The sequence below is a fragment of the Macrotis lagotis genome, chromosome 5, assembly GCF_037893015.1.
Source record: "Macrotis lagotis isolate mMagLag1 chromosome 5, bilby.v1.9.chrom.fasta, whole genome shotgun sequence".
NCBI classification, from domain to species: domain Eukaryota; kingdom Metazoa; phylum Chordata; class Mammalia; order Peramelemorphia; family Peramelidae; genus Macrotis; species Macrotis lagotis.
In genome coordinates this window covers 9,574,129-9,592,444 of record NC_133662.1, presented here as the reverse complement: position 1 = coordinate 9,592,444, position 18,316 = coordinate 9,574,129, and the positions used below count along the sequence as shown (strand labels likewise).

The window sequence follows — 18,316 nt, the reverse complement described above, 5'->3', positions numbered from 1 at the left end:
GTCCGTGTGGAGAGCGCAGGCGCGTCTCGGTTCCCTTCCTCACTTCCCCTCCCCCCTTCCCCTTCACCTAGTCGGCTTCGGGGCGAACTTACTCCCGTACGGAGGATACTGGACACCGGCCTCGGAAGACACCGTCCCCACTCCCGAGAATCATGTACCAGCCCAGCCGAGGAGCCGCCCGGAGGCTCCGCCACTGCCTCCGCGCCTACCAGGCCAGGCCTCAGGTGAGGGGCACGAAGGGAAGGGGGACAGCGGGGGGCGGCGCGAACCCCTCGGCCGCTGCCGCTTTTCGGGAAGCGCGTTGGGCGGTGCGCGCCCACTAGGGCAGGGAGCAGGCGCAGTGGCGCCCACCTCCCTCACCGTGTCTCCTTTCCGCTCGCCGCGGCTTCCGGACCCAGAGGACGCCCCCCGCCGGAGCCCGGCCCGGCCTCGAGGCGGCGTGGCACCCGGGCTCCCGGATGTGAGAAGGCAGGGCTGGCGGCGCCCGCGTCGGAGTGTAGGAATGCAGCCGGTGCTTCCCGGGCCCGCTTGTCCCCTGCAGCCGGGAGGGGCCCGAACCCTGGAGGTGACCTGAAGGGCGGACCCTGGTGTTGGAGGGGCCCAGCGAGCAGCCCGGGCGGGAGACCTCCTCTGCCGCCCGGTGCATTTCGGCACCCTTCTGTTCGGATCCGGAACCCCGTAAAGACTTCATTAGGACTGAGCCTGTTTCTAGAATAGAGCATTGCAGAATTTGCCAGAAGGCACCGAAATTTAGAGGGCATTGGTATAGTCTTAGCAGCCAGTTAATCAAAATTGTTAAAATGGAAAACCGTCGAGTTGCTTCCACCCGGTGAGCCGATTTGATCTTCTGCTCCACCTCTCTCTTTGCTCCCTTATCCCATGCTCGGATCTGGATGTCCCTTTTTCATTTCCACGATCATCCACCGAATTAGATTTTTTTTTTTGGGTGAGGCAAAGGTGTTAAGTATCTTGTCCAAGATCATCCATCTAGTAAAAGTAGCAAAGTGTCTGAAGTCGTTGAACACTGTTCCTCCTGACTCCAGGGTCTGTTTTCTGTGGACTATGCCATCTAACTGCCCTCCCCTCTCCCCATTTAGATTTTTAAAAGCTGATTTGATGGATTTTTAGCTTGCTTCCAAAATTTGTGGCTCAGGCTCTAGTCTAGCCTTTAGGAAGCCCTTCCCCATCAGACCATCATTGTAACTCTCCAGGATGCCCCCCCCCAAAAAAAAAACGTATGAAGCTATTTTCAGGTACAGTTATTTGGGCTAGTTGTCCATTTCTCTCTAGCTGCAGGCCCAGTTACTGCTTTCTGAACACTTCCACTTGACAGTTACACCTCCCGCTTTCCTAGCACCTTCTGCCCCTGACCCCACCTCTTTATCCAATCATTTACCTAATTTTGTTGATTCTACTTCTCCTTCACTCCACTCTTGGTTCAGGCCTTCATCACTTCTCACCTACACTGTTGCCTGTATTCCTGAAGCACTACATCCCTCCTCTCTGGTCAGGAAGCCACTGAGATAAAATACAAACACTTCTGTTTGACATTTAAATTCTTCACAATGTGGCTTCCTTACATACACTGCATGTTTCAGCTAAACCAGCCTAACTCAACTATACCCCATACACAGTAGTAGTCCAGCTCTTTGCAAACTGATCCTCTTGAGCTACCAATGTTCTTTCCTCACTTTCACCTTCTGAAATCTGAAATTTCCCTCCATGGTTCTGTGTAAAGACTATTACCTACACAAGCTTCTTCTGTGCCTCATCTACAGACAAATGTTTGTACTTATTATCCCCAAATTATTACAAGTACTTTGTATTTACTTAAAGGGATAAGAGTGAAACCTGTGATTTCATTGGCACAGGGAGGTCCTCTACAAATGCAGATCAGCAATTTCTCTGCAACTTTACTTCTTAGAGTGTTGCTTGGGTGTGAGGAAGCTCTTCATCCATGAAGGAGGTCATGCTTGTTTCATTATATTTAACTTTATTTTGTTTCAGTAAAATATAAGTCTTAACTACAGGGACCTTTTTTGGTTTTCTTTCATTCATCCATTTATTCCTTCTAATGCAACATCAGGAATAGTGATTTGTAATACCATAGGGCTTTAGTAAATGTTCGTTAAAGTTTAGTGACAGAAAACATGATCTACTGGAAAGAATTATGGACTTAAGTCAGGCTTGACAATACTAGCTTTATTCTGTGACCATCTCACCCCCCATATGACCCAAGTTGTTTGGTTCTTCATTTAGAAAGACTAATCTATTTCACAGAAACCTCATAATGTTAGGACATTGTTGTGTGTAGGGTGGAAGAAAAAAGAAAAAAACATTTTATTTCGTGTGTGTGTGTGTGTGTGTGTGTGTGTGTGTGGACATATGTTGAATTTTACTGTAAACTGAAAATGCATTTTAAACTGATTAAATTACTAGAGAGACTTATTAATAATGAATTTTTCAGGCTCAATAATCCTCATAGATCATCTACTAAGTCATGTAGAGTTTGCAGTCTTCTTTCCATGGAAGAAGTCCCTACACTGATAAAATCACAAATATTTGAAACATTGGGGCTTCTTGAATTCAATAGCTATTTCAAAAACAAAATCAATACCTTCTGTTGTTCCGTGTACTATATTAGATTAGGTAGGAGGTGATACAAAGTTTAAAGGTAATACTTAGATTTTTGCCACAGAGACATTAATTTATTGGGGAATAGGATACATATACAAGTAAATGTAGTTAAAATAACAAATACATATTAGAGACCTACATTCTAGGCAAAAACAGATGGCTTATCAACTACTTTTTATTTTTTGCATTAGATGATACAAATCTTTTTTTCCCCCAACCTACCTCTATTATCAGTTGATTGGTATCTAAAACACACTAACATTAATTACCCTCTCTTCTTCCTTGTTTTAGCAGGTAAAGAAATATTCCTATTCACTAATCCTGCCTCTGACATATATGACTTTTGTAATTTGGAACTAATAATGCCTGAAATATCTATCTTAGATAGTTATAATAGGTATCAAATGAGATAATGCCATATATATGATACATGTGGCCTTGATCCCATTTCTTCTGCCTTTGCCAGAACCTTGTGCTAGGAGTCTTTTTTTCTCATGCATCTTCAGGTGCTCCCTCTCAAATGGGTCTACAAGCACACTTCTCTTCCTCAGTTAAATTTTATGGATCATGTAAAAATTATGTCCTGAGTTTATCAATAACATCATTCTCCTGGAATTAAAATCAATCACTAAACATTTATTAAGGATCTGCTATGTGCCAGGCACTGTTCTAAACACTGGGGATACAAATATTAATAAAAACACAGTCCCTGCTAACAAGTTGCTTACAGTTTAATTGGGGAAGACAAAACACAAAAGGAAACTGAATGAGAGGTCTATTTGGAGAGAAGTTACCTGATATGTTTACTCATGGGTATACTCCAGAGTCCTAAGAAGTCCAAACCTTTGTGACAGGTGAGAAAAACTATGCTGAACTGCCTCTTTCTATAAAGACCTAAGTGTTCATGGTCCTTCCCTCCAGTCAAAGGATTCAATCAGATTGAGATGTACCAGGGAGTTTCAATCATACAGCATAAACAAAACTCCTGCTATAAACCTATATAGTGAAGCAAAACAAATTTCCAAATTGGCATCCAAAAAAACCAGCTGAGTCTGTACTCTGAGTGCTTCATCTCTATCAAGAGGTGGGTAGCATATTTCATCATAAGTTCTCTGAAATTGTGGTGGGTCATGCTGATCAGAGTTCCCTAGTCTTTCATAGCTTGTATTATAGTATTGTCATTGTATAAATTTTTCTCCTGGTTCTTCTCACATCACTTAGTTCATACATGCCTTCTCAGGTATTCCATCACATTTATGTACTTGTTTAGACTTTCTCTAAACAGTTTCCAATAGTTTTACCACCACAGAAAGATCTCCCTTGAATATTTTTGTACATTCCAATTAGGTGGTACAAATGGATAGAGTGCCAGGTCTTCAAATGCAGTCTCAGACACTTACTATGACTACTATATGACTCTAGGTAAATCATTTAACTCTGTTTGCCTCAGTTTCTCATCTGTAAAAGGGTTGGAGAAAGAAATGGAAATCTTGTGGCAAATCTTTGCCAAGAAAACCCCTGTCACAAGAGCAGACATGACAGAAAAATAACTGAGCAACTGAAATAAATTCTTTTTGTTGAGGTCAAATCTCTTCCTTAATACAACCCTCCTCCTTATTTCCTTCTCTTTCCCTCCTGTTTTCCATTTGGCAAATGTGTGTGTGTCCGTGTCCGTGTCTGTCCGTCCGTCTGTCCATCCATCCGTCTGTGTCTGCGTCTTTGTCTTTGTATGTGTAACAAAGCAAGCATTTCTATAACACAGTACAATAAAAATAATTATATATGAAACTGCAAATTAACCTTGTACAATTTACTATTCCCTCCATATATACAATAAAGGAGCAGCTAGGTGGCACAGTGGATAGAGTATTGCCCCTGGAATCAGGAAGTCCTGAGTCCAAGTCCAACTTCAGACACTTATACTTACTTAGCTGTGTGACCTTGGGAAAGTCACTTTTAACCCCATCGCCTTGCCAAAACAAAACAAAAAAAAAACTCCAAATATATAATAAAGTTATGTTAAATTTCTTTTTTTCTCTTCATTTTTTTTCTCCCCCTCCACCCCTGGAATATATCTTTATTCACCTTTGTGACTGTGTAAGTTTTTTTGCTTTGATCAGATGGGCAGGTTCAAGTGTCACTTCTTTAGGCACCCTGATTGAGAAAATTTTCCTTAAGCTTTCTATCCTTTCTACTTTCTTCTCCCTTCCCATTCTTGTTTTAAGATCATTAAGGCATAAAGAAATCACTCCCAGGCCCTCTGTTTAAATACACTCTTTCTATGGCCCCTGATGGGGAATCTATTTTGGATTGTAAATAGTTTGTCTAGTTTAATCCTTTATGATTGCTTGCTCACGATTACCTTTTTATTTTCCTCTTGACTCCTTTGTTTTTTACTTCAGAGTGTCTTCACAGCTCTTGTCTTTTCATCAGGAATGATAGGAAGACCTCTTTTAAGGGTCTATTTTTCCCCTGTGGGATTATACTTGGTTTTGCTGGGTAACCTAAGTTGAAAGCCTATATTTTTTGCCTTTTGGAATATTGCATTCCAAGACCACTTCCTCTTTATGGTATTGAACTGCTAAATCTTGTGTGATCCTAACTATGATTCCTTGATATTTGAATTCTTTTTGACTTCTGGCATTTTTCTTTTGATCTGGAAACACTGCATTTGGCTATAATAATGTTCCTAAGTGTTTATTTTGGGGTTTCTTTCAGGAGGTAACTGATGGATTTCTTTGTATTTTTACTTTGTCCTTTGGTTCTAAGATCTGGTCGGTTTTATTGTATTTTTTCTTGAAATAGAATGTCTAGACTTGTTCATTAGTTTTGACTTAAATGATCTCTTCTTGATCTCTTTCCCAGGTCAGTATTTTATATGCACCTTCTATTTTTTTCATTCTTTTAACTTTCTTGTCTCATTTTTTCATTTCTTTTCTCATTAACTGCTAATTGGTCCATTCTCATTTTCAGGGAATACTCTACTTGGTTAAGGTTTATACCTCTTGTACAAAGCTTTTAATTCTTTTAACTTTTCTGTCTTCCATAGTTCAGTTCTCCAATATTTTGCCCTAGCAGTCAATTTTTTCATTTCAGAATTGCTTTTTAAAATTTTTTAAATGTTTATTAGTATTTTGTTTTTAAATTATATACAATAGTAGTTTTTTTGTTTTTAGTTTTTGCAAGGCAGTGGGGTTAAGTGGCTTGCCCAAGGCCACACAGCTAGGTAATTATTAAGTGTCTGAGGTCTGATTTGAACTCAGGTACTCCTGACTCCAGGGCAGGTGTTCTCTCCACTGCACTACCTAGCAGCCCCCAACAATAGTAGTTTTTTTGTAAGGTTTTGAATTTTACATTCCCCCCCCCCCCCCCCCCCCCCCCCGCCTCCCCACAGAAGGCAGCCTGATAATCTTTACATTGTTTCCATGCTATATATTGATTGAAATTGAATGTGTTGAGAGAGAAGTCATATCCTTGAGGAAAAAATAAAATATTAGAGATAGCAAAATTATGTAGTATATAAGACACTTTTTTTAAAAAATGAAGGAAATAGACTTTGGTCTTTGTTTAAACTCCACAATTCTTCCTCTGGATACAGATGGTATTCTTCATTGCAGGTACTCTAAAATTGTCCCTGATTATTGCATTGATGGAATGAGCAAGTCCATTAAAGTTGATCATCACCCCCATGTTGCTGTTAGGGTGTACAGTGTTCTTCTGATTCTGTTCATTTTGCTCAACATCAGTTTTTCTGGCCTTGTCTGAAATTACATCCCTCTTGGTTTCTAATAGAATATTTGATAGATAGTATACATATACCAGTTTGTTCAGCCATTCCCTGGCAAATGGACATTCACTGAATTTCCAATTCTTTGCTACCACAGAGCTGCTATGAATATTTTTGTACAAGTGGTGTTTTTACCTTTTGCATGATCTCTTCAGGGTATAGACCTAGTAGTGGTATTGCTGGATCAAAGGGTACCTATCAGTCACTAGCATTCTTATTTATAAAATCATCTTAGTTATGCTTTTTTTTAATTTTATTTCTCCTAGAAATTCTAGTTGAACTTGTACCCAAACTGTGGGGACTTTTTTGAGACTTTGCTAATAGGTGTTTGGGGAATCATTCTCTCCTGGATTTCTGTCTCAAGACCACTTGTTAGTAGAGTAGCTCTTGGCTGGTCTCGTTTTTCTCTTGAGTCTTAAGATGGAACAGATGAATCTTTTTTTATCTTTGGTCCCTTTCACATCCAGAATTCTGTTTTCTTATTGCCCCCACTCTTCTATCACTCATATTTTCATTGCATTCTGACTTTCTGCTTCATCACTCACTTCAAACTTATTCCTCCAGAGTTACCAGTGATTTCTGAATTGTCAAACCTGATGGCCTTTATTCACTCTTCATCCTTCTTGACTAATGGGCAACATTTGACATTGGTGATTGCCTTTCCTGAATACTCTTACCTCTTGAGTTCTTGTGACTTTTGGTTCTGCTCCTGCCCCTCTGGTTGTTTCTTTCTCAGTTTTTTGGTTGTGGGTTTTTTGTTTTTTTTTTTGCCGCATCATCATCCTGTATCACATCCCCTATGGCTGTATCCTCTTACATTTCTTTACATTCTGTCCCACAGTGACTTCATCAACTTTTATCTTTATAATTACAACTGTAGTATTCAACCTTACTTTCTCTTTTGAGCTCCAACTGCCTTTTGGTTATTTCCAGCCAGATTTATGGAATGTATTTCAAACTAACATGCTCCTTCCCATCTGCCCTGAACCATCCATTTTCTTAACTTCCCTATTTCTGTCAGTGGCACCACCATCCTTCCAGTCATTCAGATTTGCAAGCCTGACTTTCCTTGTTTTCCTTGACTTATTTTCTTTTCATTTCCCATCAGTAAGTTGCCAAATCTTTTTGAACCTTCTTTTAAAACATCTCATATCCTTTGCTTTCTCTCTGCTTTTATGATCACTACTCTAGCTCAGGATCTCATCTCTGAACAATTACAATTAGTTTTCTGATTTCTTCTCCTTCAAGTGGTCTCCTCTTAATGAGAATTTACTAAAAGTGATTTTTCTAAAATCTCCATGTCACTCCTTCATCCAGTAGTTTTCTTTTTACCTTTAGGTTAAAATATATCTCTATTTTGCAATTAATTTCCATTATAACCTGACCCCATCTTACCTTTTCCATTCTGATAAACATTATTCCTCTACATTAATTTTAGTTCAGCATTGTCTCTCACTTTGTCTTCTCTATGCCTTTGCATAGGGTGTCTCCAAGTGTGGAACATACTGAATCTGTTCCTCTTAAAATCCCTAATTTCTTCAAAATTCAGCTCAAGAACTACTTTATACATGACAATTTTTCTCATTCCCCCTCCCAGCTGCTCATGTCTTTCCCAAATAAATTAGCTTGTATTTATTTGGTATATACTTCTAGGTGTGAACATTGTCTGCATAAAAAGAATATAATCTCTTTGAAGGCAACGATTGTTTCAGTTTGTCTGTTTGTCCCAATGCCTAACATGCAATGATTCTGGTAATTAGGTGCTTAATAAATACTGAGAAATCTCTTTCATCCTTTTTACCATTAAATTTGGAAAAAATCCTGTCTATTTCCGGGACTTTGTTAGTTATTTACACTCTAGTATCAGCCCCAGATACTTTACTGAAATTACTTTATCTAAAATTAAACGAGAAACTTAATTTTCCACTTTCATTTCCAAATATATCCCTCTCTACACCTACCCATTGAACTATTCCTTGTGACAAAGAATTAAAAAGAAAAAAAAAAATCTGTTCAGTAAAACATATAGCAACCAAGTCTGAGAATATATGTAGTGTTCCTTTAAAAAAAGAAAAGTACATTTGCTTATCTCTGTGCTATTTTGTAGTTATAATTTAAAGTCATTGTGAATTCCAAATATTCATTTTTATGTTAATAGTCCAGTCCAGCCCAGGGGCATTCATGTAATTTATTTAGCTACTCCCCCAGGCATTGTACATCTGTGATGTTCTTTGCTACTAAAAAAGTGCTGCTGTGAATATTTTGGCATATAAGAGAGCTTTATTTCTGACTAATTTCCTTGAGTTATATGCCTAGCATTGGAAACCTCTTAAGGATATGGACAATATACTTTAAAAAAAATGATTCCAAATTTCTTTATAAAATGATTGAAACAATTTTTTTTTTTAGGTTTTGCAGGGCAAATGGGGTTAAGTGGTGCCCAAAAGCCACACAGCTAGGTAATTATTGTCTGAGACCAGATTTGAACCCAGGTGCTCCTGACTCCAGGACCGGTGCTTTATCTACTGCACCACCTAGCCGCCCCTGAAACCATTTTTAATGTACTTTTACTTTATAAAATAAAAATCGTCTTGTGCACAGCAAAACATGAAAAGGTTGATTATATATAACAAAATTGATTTCAAGAAAGCTTATATATATTAAACACTGTGTTCAAATCATCCAACTTTTCTTTGCTTCCTTGTAGGTTTTTTTTCTCTTCAGTGCACTGTTTACTTTTTTTTCCCTCCCACATCCCTCCAGGATGGCTATATACTTGACTATATACTCATATAAATAATCACTTAAAACACATTAGACATATATTCACACTTGCATTCATATTTGGTTTGTGTATATCTTATACTTGCTACTTTGTCCTATTCCTTAGCCAGCTGCCTTTCAAAAAATCCCTCCCTTATACACTTTTCTATACCCCTCCCCAATCTACACTCTCTTAGGATAATATACCCTATATCCTATTATTCCCTTACCTTCTAATTCATTACCCTCCTGTCTCTTATTTCTGAATTTAGAAGGCATATATATATATATATATATATATATATATATACACATACACACACACATACATATGTATGTATATATGTATATGTATATATATGTATGTATGTATGTATCATGTTGCTCTTTGGCCTATTCCCCATTGAGTTAGTTTCTAGAACTACCAGTTTTCCTTCCCCATCCAATTTCTCTATATCAATTCTTCTCACAACTCAGTTGTATAAGATGGTATCTTTTTTAAAAAAATCTTTTCCTAAACCTTTTACTTTTAAGAATTCCATGCTTTTAGCTACATATTTAGTAAAAACAATCTTGGACAAATGGTTTACATATACACTTACAGATAATAAACAATTTGTCCTTATTGAGTACCTTGTAATTACTCTTTGATATTTACTTTATATTTCTTTGGGTTATTCTATGTCACATTTTCAATTAAGTTAGGTCTTTATGCAGCAAAATCTTGAAAATGTTGAAAATTTGTTGAATGGCCATTTTTTTCCATTTAGGGTTTGCTGTATATGATTATTTTCATTCAAAACCCCAGTTCTTTTGCTTTTCAATATGTTGTGTTCCACTTCAGCCAATGGAACCTCAGCCCAGGGATCTTTTTTCATATCTTCTCCATCCTATAATGGGACTGCTGAGGTGCCACAATTTTTGTTTTTTCCACCCTACTTTCACTCTGAGTTTTTTGGTTTGATGCTGGAGAAAATATGAAGAGCTTGGAATTTTCTGAGCTAATTCACCATCTTCCCAGAATCTTCCTGATTAGAATAATTCACAAAAATAGCGCTTCCATCTTTAAAAATAAATTCCTTTACCTGTCTCAACTCATCAGACCCCTTCCTACTGCCTAGTCTTCCTGACTCTGACTTCAGAGACTTTATGCTCTCTTCTTTTTCCTTCTAATTCATTTCCTTCCAGATTTTTTGTCCTTTTTTTCTGCCTGATATCATTGTGTTTCTTGGGTCTATCTTTGGGGTTCTTTGCCTTTCCCTATACAAACTTTCCTTAATCTCTGTTACTACCACGGCTTCTATTATCATCTTTATGCAGATAACATAGTAAAATGAAATAATATATATAAAACAATTTTCAAGTCTTAAAGCATTACATAAGTGCTGTTATTGACTCCCCAGGCTGTGTCTTCCTTTTCTCTATCATCCCTTCTGAGTGATAGACATGCGTCTCTAGCAGTCTTTAGGACATTTTCTAGATATTTAGGAAATGTTTAGGACGTTGATTGTGACTTCAGTGCAGCCTCTGAAGCTGAGATGCAACATATGGGGAAATCTGCTGCTTGTGCTAATTTTGACATAACACTTAACACCAAGAAAACATGGGTACCCCCATCAGCCAGCACCCATGTTTGGAACCATCAGTTACAGAAAATGGAGAAATTTTGAATACTGTGATGTGCACATTGATAATGTCGTTTGACACATACATTGCCAGAACTAGCTCAGTGTTTGGGAGACTCCGAAAGAGTGAGAGAGAAGAGGTATTATATTAGCCTGACTACCAAACTGAAGGTCTACAGAGCCATTTGTTGTATCTGTGAAACCTGAACAGTCTACCATCGTGGAAACTGAATCGCTTCCATTTAAATTATCTTAGGAAGATTCTGAAGATCACCTGACAGGATATACCAGTCACTGAAGTCTTTTCTCGAGCTAAACTGCCAAGCATTCAAACATTACTACAGAGAGAGCAACTCCGATGGGCTGGCCACATTGTTCAAATGCCAAACGTAAGCTTGCCAAAAAGACTATTTTATGGAAAACTGACACAGGGCAAATGCTCATGGTGGGGGGGGGGGTGAGGAAGGGGTGGTCTGAAAAAGCAATATATGGACACTCAAGAACTTTGGAATTGATTGTGCAACATGGGAGACACACCAGGACCACCCAGCATGGCATAGCCTCATCAGAGAGGATGCTGCACTCTATGAGCAAAGTAGAACTGAAGTAGTTTTAGAGAATTCACCCCTAATATTATTCATGTGGCCTATTTGTACCCAATCCCTATGATAGAGCATTCTTTGAGCTTGGTCTGATCAGTCACAGTTGGACACACCAAAACTTGACTGTAACATAGTGATGTCATTTTGGTCTTCTTCGAGAATGAAGGACAACAACCAACCAACCAACCAAGGACATTTCCGTTGGAATGTCCCATCAGGATTTCAAACTCAAAATATCCTAAATCAAAACATTTTCTTCCTTATATCTATTCTTGATTGATTTACTGATTCTGTTAGTGGCATCACTAGACACCCTTTTATCATGTTGGTAACTTTTGACAACTTCACATCCCATACCTTATTACTTATGCCTGTACACCTTCCTTTTTTTTTTCAATTATACAGTACAGCAGCTTTTTCTACAAAGCCTTCATTACCACCCACTCACCTGAACTGTTGGAATTGTCTTAATTAGACTCACCCTGTTGTGATCATACTGCTGTTAATATTCTTTCTTAGGAATAATAATTTGGTTCCTAAATCTCTAGCCATTTTCCATTGCTTCCTGACTGCCCTTGCACAATCTTGGCACCATTTCTAGCCATTTCATAACATTCAGAGCTCATAGCTGGAAGGACTCATTGTAGTATCATCTAATCTGATCCCATCATTTTAAGTTGAGGAACCCAGGGCCCAGAGTAAGTTGTCTTTTAATTTAAAACTATGTCAAAATCAAATAGAAAGGGATTGATTTGTGTTGAAGAGCTGCATATTAATTTACAAAATCATAAAATTATGTATTATATATTTGTTAAACATTTCCTAATTATATTTTAATATGGTTCTGCCTAATCCCTTCCCTTCCTATCATCACCTCTTGAATTTATATTATCCTTTAAACACCATGTTTTCCATGGAAATTTTCTGATTCCCTCAGTCAGTAATAATTGCCAGTTCCCCTCCTTGCCCCCAATCCTCTCTCCTCTATTTGCATTTCTCTGATGGACTTATATGTAATGTGTATTAAAGCTGTGTTTGTGTCATGTCATAGATTACAAAGTCAATGAGGGTTGAGACTTTGGTCTTTTAAATGTTCTATTTCCTTAGCACCAACATATATATAGAACTTAATATTTAGCTAGTTCAAAACAGGGTATGTTCAGTGTATCTGGAGGGCTGTGATGTGAGATGACAAAAAAAACTAAGAGATAGCAGTGACTTGGAAAGAACTTCAATTTCATTTGGGAGACTGAGCTACAGAAGCAGAGGAATGACTTGACTAAATTTTTACATAAGGAAAACCTATTTGACAATGTGAAAGTTTGGAGGGGAGAAAGTGAGAAGGGAGTACAGCTAGAAGAGGCTGGTGCTATCTCTTAGAGAAGCAATGGGATGAAAGAAATATTGTAAATCTTGAATCAATAAAAGTCTTTCCATCTCATTGTCATTAATTCATAGTGCTGGGAACCATGGCCTTTGGGCCTACTTTATGAGGTCAGTTATGAGGGAGCTGAGAAAAAATTAACCTATTTATCCCTCCAATTAGCTTTCTAGTTCTAACCACTGTTTCTTTTCTTTTCTCATAGGACCAATGCCCTCCTCAGATCCCACAATTCCTACCCTTGTGGCTCACCTCACCAACAGTCACTCAACCCTCAGTGTCTCCACATCTCTGGCTCCCTCCTCTCTTGCTCCCTTCCAGCCAAATCTTTCCTCAAGTTTCCCAACTTCCTCAGGCACAGGCCTTTATATCACCCTGGGTGGGTCTTCCCTCTGTGAAGGAGGAGGTTGGACCAGGGCCAGAGTTGCATGAGGGCTGCCTTGATGGGCTTAGAAGTCTCTTTGAGGAATTACCTTGCCCCCACCCTGGGGCTCTGATCCCATTCCGGGCCCCTGGAAGTTCTCACCCTGCTCCTGCGACTCCATCAGGGAATTCCAACATGGAGGAACATCTAGCTGTCATGCATGAGAAACTGAGGCAAGAGGTAAGTCGGGGGAAAGGGGTTTGTTGGGGGTTAAGGGGATGTAGGTAAACTTTAAGATCTCTAGACTGTCAACAAAGAATTTTGTTCTCTAGTGTACATTTTTAAATGAATAAATTCTTATCAGAAAGGATGATCTCAGAAAGTATCCAGGAAGCAAGGGGTGAAGAAATAGAAAAATCAATAGGTTTTAGGAGAGATCATTGGAAAGGCAAAAAAAAAAAGCCTGATGGTCTTCAGAATTAAATTAACTTGGTTCCTTCTTGTAGCTCCCCAACCTGTTTCTTCGTTCCCATGATTACAGCCTCTACTCATCTGATGTGGAATTCATCAATGAAATCCTGAACATTCGAACCAAGTGAGACCCTGGGTGCTGGTGGGGAGGGATAAAAAGGTCCTTATTATATACGGAGTCCCTTAAGATTGCTCCAATCTCTGGACCTAGTTCAGTATCTCATTTTTCTTATTCTCCTCCCCAGAAGATAATTTCCTCCCTAACAGGTTAGGATTAGTGATGCCTGCCAGGTCTTGGCTTTTTTTTTCTTATCCACCAATTAAATGTCACATATCTCACAAAATCTAGAAACAAAACACCAAGATTTTGCTTATTAACTTTGTGGCAAGTCCCTTAACTTCTCAGAGCCCATTTCCTCCTATGTATGTATTCTTTATCCATTTTCTTTCTCCAAGAGGTAATCCATAAATTTTCTATCTTAACATTTATTTGAAGGGGAGATATCCCTGTTATTTATACTTTCTCAGTGATTGACCCATTCTCTTACTGTACCTTTCTTTCTCTAGAGGTCGAACATGGTACATTCTGTCACTGACCCTCTGTCGATTCTTGGCCTGGAATTATTTTGCTCAGCTGCAACTGGAGGTCCTGAGGTTGAGTCAACACCCTGAAGACTGGACACTGCAGGCACGTTGGCGGCTTGTGGGTTTACCTACTCATCTCCTCTTCCTGCGCTTCTACCGCCGGGATAAGGAGGAGCTTTACCGGTGAGGGAGATGGGAAACATAAATAGCTAAGCACATTCAAGTTAACTCAGCTGTCCCACTCTTACTTCTTCAAGAATCTATAAATTTTAACCTCTCCATCCAACTCTTCATTGAACTGCTTTTTCTAATCCTCAGGACATATGATGCCTATTCTACTTTCTACCTAAACTCTGAAGGTCTCATATATCGTCATCGCCTTGATAAAGTAAGTTTGAATTTATGGTGGGGGTAGTGGCTCCCCCCCCAACTCCTTTGCAACATTAATCTTTCCTCTTCTTCCCCTCTTTGCAGCTGATGCCCTCACATTCACCTCCAATGCCTGTCAAGAAGCTGCTGGTAGGAGCATTAGGAGCCCTGGGCTTGGTAGAGTCGGAGACGGAAGCTAGCTTACATCTGTGTCCTAAACCTTGAATAAGGATGAGGGGAACTTGGACTAGGTTTGTGTTTGCTCTGGGAGGAGCTACAGGCTTGCACTGAGCACATTATTATGGGAAATGGTGAGGTTAAATCTGCTCAACCATCATAGCTCCCTCATTTCCATCTCATGCTGTATAATTTAACTTGTACATATTAAAACTAAATGAGGATGTAAAAACCTTTAATGTAATTCCTCTGCATGTGTGAACCATGTTATCTACTGGTCCTCATATCAAAATTCTTAACTTCTTTCCCAAAATACCTTTAATAAATAGGCAACAAAAAAGTATGCAGGAAAGATCCCTAACCCAGTTCCTCCCGGGTCTTGCCCACTTTTTTGGGCATTTTCTTGGCATTAGGGTCTTCAAGCTCTCGGGCCTTGTAGTAGTGCGGAGCCACTTCTAGGAGCCAACCACTTTCAATTTCTAGCACCTGGAAAGAGAGGAAGATCAGAAAGAGAGATACAGCCATTGCTGAAAGTCCAAATATCTTAAGGTTGCTCTTCTACCTATAACCCATAAATCTCCTTTCCAAATAAATTTCCTAGCATGTCCATGGGAAAGGGGGCCTATAGGGCTTTACCTGTCTCATAAACTCCTTGGTTGTCAAAACAAGCTCATGGTAAAGTAGCCAACGGGGCTGCTCCTCAAAAAGAGAGGAGTTGGGATGAATGAAAACAGTTTGTTGCTGCTTCACTGTGCGGTACCCACTTCGAGTCAGTCGTGCTGTGTGGTAGAAGTAGCCAGCAGTGATAGCCTGGGTGAGGAGGCACAAGAGAAACCTAACCATTTGGTCCCCTCATGTCCCAGGGTCATCCCAATAAAGTCAGTTCAGAGGAATCCCTATATACAACCACCTCTCAGAAAACCCTGGGAAAACTGGAAGAAAACATTAGTAGTAGTAGTAGTAGTAGTAGTAGTAGTAGTAGTAGTAGTAGTATGTGATCAATGGAAAATGTTGACCTTACGGACACGAATATAATCCCCTTGGCAGGAGCTGAGCCCAACTTCTACACGTTCTAGGAGGCCCTCTAGCTGTTCTCGTACATCCCGGGCTCGACGCAGTGAACGCAACTGCACAAAGTTCTCATAGCACCACTGGGAAGAATAACCACTCTCAACCCACTAGAGGAGATAAAGGGAGAATTAGGGATATAACATGACCAGATATCTGTCTTCCCACCCAATCAAAACCTTCCTCCTCAAACCCCAATTTTAAATTCTTGAATTCTGCCAACCTGTGTATAAACATTTAGTAGCACCAAGTGGTCCCCACCAGGCAGGAAGAAGTTAACCCGGGCATTATCAGCATGGACAACTTTGTCCTTTGGACGGTAAAAGATGGAGTTATTGACAGACAGCATGGCAGCCACTGTAAGAATTTCCTCTGAACAGCCATACCTGAGGTGAATAGAGGAAAAAAAGATTGAAAGTAATGAGAGAAAGAAGCAAGACACATGAATCTCATCTCTCCCTTACCCCTTAAAAACATAACCATGTTCTAGGAACTCTATTTCAGGGTAATGTGGTAATTGTCAACAGTTCAATATGAATTCCAGATAAGGGGACAAAGTGAAAATTTGAAAGGGATGTGTAATACAGGATTGGTGAAAGGATGCCCCCTCAGTTTGAATGAGTCTGAGAATATAGAGAAGTAGTAGACATAAACATGTTTCAGAGGAGAGAGTGGAGTCACTCACTTCTCAGATGCCAGAATCATCTTAGATAACATAGGGTCCACAGGCAGTTCTGCCATCTTTCGGCCCGGCTAAGGGAAAAAAAGAAACTCATAAGGTCCATCTTTCCCAAAGCTCAGACTCACCCATAGTTTCCAATCTCCTTATCCCATATTCTTCCATCCCTCTCCCTAATCTCTCTCCATTTTCAACATTCCTATCCTTACTGACCGTGGTGAGCTCCCCTAGGTGGTTAAGTGCTCCCAGAGCATATAACTGTTCCAGAGCCAGCAGCAGGGTCTCGTAGGGTGGGGGATCCAGAAAGTCAAAGTGCATTAAATCATGGATTCCTAAAGAGAAAGGAAAGAGTTAAGACTCTGGACATAACTTCAGCTCTCCCTTCTGACCCATCCCACTCCAATATCTGGCTCACCCAGACTCTTAAGCAACAGGACAACATTGCCTAAGCTGGTCCTCTGGATCTCTGGCACTGTGGTCTCCTCTAGCTCATGCTGATAGGCCCAGGCTGTGTAAAGGCGGAAGCACTTCCCTGCAGCCACCCGACCTGCACGGCCAGCTCGCTGATTAGCTGAGGCCTAGAGAAGGAACGTTTTAAAGACCTTTAAGAGGTGAAGATGATTCCATACTCTTTTTCCCAGAGGCCTCTCTCCCCTGAATTGAGTTTTCCTGGAGCCAAATGCTCTCGCTTCAAGATCCTAACCTTGCTACAGGGAGTGACTGTAAGGGATTCCATGCCAGTTCTTGGGTTATAGCTCTTTTGTTTGCAGAAACCAGGGTCCAAAACATAAATAATGCCCTCAATGGTCAGTGATGTCTCTGCAATGTTTGTTGCCACCACCACCTGTGAAAAAAAGACAAGTCACTTGGTATCCACTCACTCCACTAGACTGTAAGCTCTTTAAGGGCAGCAATTGTTTAATCTACCTTTGTATCTCTTTCTACCTAGTACCAAGGTTCACAAAGGACCTTAATAAAGTTTTGTGAAATTTTAATTCTTAGCTTTCTATACATAAAGTAGATTGGAAGAAGAAATATTTAGTAAAAGATACTCCATGGTATTTTGGGAAATTGGGCCAAAATGAGTTAAAGAATGTTCAGGAGGGGCAGCTAGGTGGCACAGTGGATAAAGCACTGGCCCTGGAGTCAGTAGTACCTGGGTTCAAATCCTGGCTCAGACACTTAATAATTACCTAGCTGTGTGGCCTTGGGCAAGCCACTTAACCCCCATTTGCCTTACAAAATTCTGGAAAAAAAAAAAAGAATGTTCAGGAAGGGCAGCTAGGTAAAGCAGTACATAGAGAAACAACCCTGGAGTCAGGAGGACCCGAGTTCAAATCTGGTATCGGACACTTAATGGTTGCCTAGCTGTGTGACCTTGGGTGAGTCACTTAATCCCATTGCCTTAGATAAATAAGAACTTAAAAAAAAGAATGTTCGGGAAACCTAAAAAGCCTAGTTCTCAGTTCAAGGAGAGGCAAGGATGTACATCAGATTAGGGTCACAATGTTGATAGAATGGTGAAAGATTAGATGTGGATGGGAATGAGGGTGAATGTGATCTGAGGATAATGGGGGAAGGCACTTTGACTTGAAAAGAAAAGGGGAATTTACAGTCACTACCCATTCTAATCTATTCTGTTTTAGAAGAATCTTACTAATCTAGTAAAAAATTTTCATGATTCCTCATTGCCTACAGTAAAATCTAAAGAACCTAGAACAAGGCCCCTACACAATCTGTCCCCCAACCTGATTTTTCAATCTCCATCACTTACACTTAGACTCTGGCCAAAGTGAACTCCTCCCTGT

General features: G+C 39.8%; 2 protein-coding genes across 4 annotated transcripts in view; one reads left to right on the top strand and one right to left on the bottom strand.

Annotated features, from left to right (window-relative positions):
• Positions 1–46: 46 nt before the first annotated feature.
• Positions 47–17,590, top strand: C5H6orf136 (chromosome 5 C6orf136 homolog). 2 transcript variants are annotated; one of them, XM_074236782.1, is made up of 6 exons: positions 47–224; positions 13,001–13,399; positions 13,666–13,754; positions 14,198–14,398; positions 14,534–14,603; positions 14,690–17,590. In XM_074236782.1, exons 1-6 carry the CDS (start codon positions 153–155, stop codon positions 14,807–14,809), a joined length of 951 nt encoding a protein of 316 aa, XP_074092883.1. In that variant the 5' UTR covers positions 47–152; the 3' UTR covers positions 14,810–17,590. The 2 variants fall into 2 exon arrangements, with proteins under 2 accessions (XP_074092883.1, XP_074092884.1); XM_074236783.1 differs by lacking the exon at positions 47–224 and adding an exon at positions 11,108–11,201 and having other exon boundaries at positions 14,690–17,563.
• The window catches only part of DHX16 (DEAH-box helicase 16), a 22,008-nt gene continuing 18,753 nt past the window's right edge, over positions 15,062–18,316 (bottom strand). Inside the window, exons 13-20 of one of the 2 annotated variants that reach the window (XR_012478506.1) lie at positions 17,212–17,352; positions 16,924–17,086; positions 16,722–16,840; positions 16,515–16,582; positions 16,053–16,215; positions 15,783–15,939; positions 15,398–15,571; positions 15,062–15,247 (exon numbers count right to left, since the gene is read on the bottom strand). Coding sequence is in view for 1 of the 2 variants with exons in the window: in XM_074236766.1 (XP_074092867.1) it covers positions 15,119–15,247; positions 15,398–15,571; positions 15,778–15,939; positions 16,053–16,215; positions 16,515–16,582; positions 16,722–16,840; positions 16,924–17,086; positions 17,212–17,352 (1,119 nt within the window). In the remaining variant the exon portion in view is untranslated. Of the gene's footprint in view, positions 15,248–15,397; positions 15,572–15,777; positions 15,940–16,052; positions 16,216–16,514; positions 16,583–16,721; positions 16,841–16,923; positions 17,087–17,211; positions 17,353–18,316 lie in introns of both variants that reach the window. The other variant, XM_074236766.1, reaches the window with a different exon arrangement.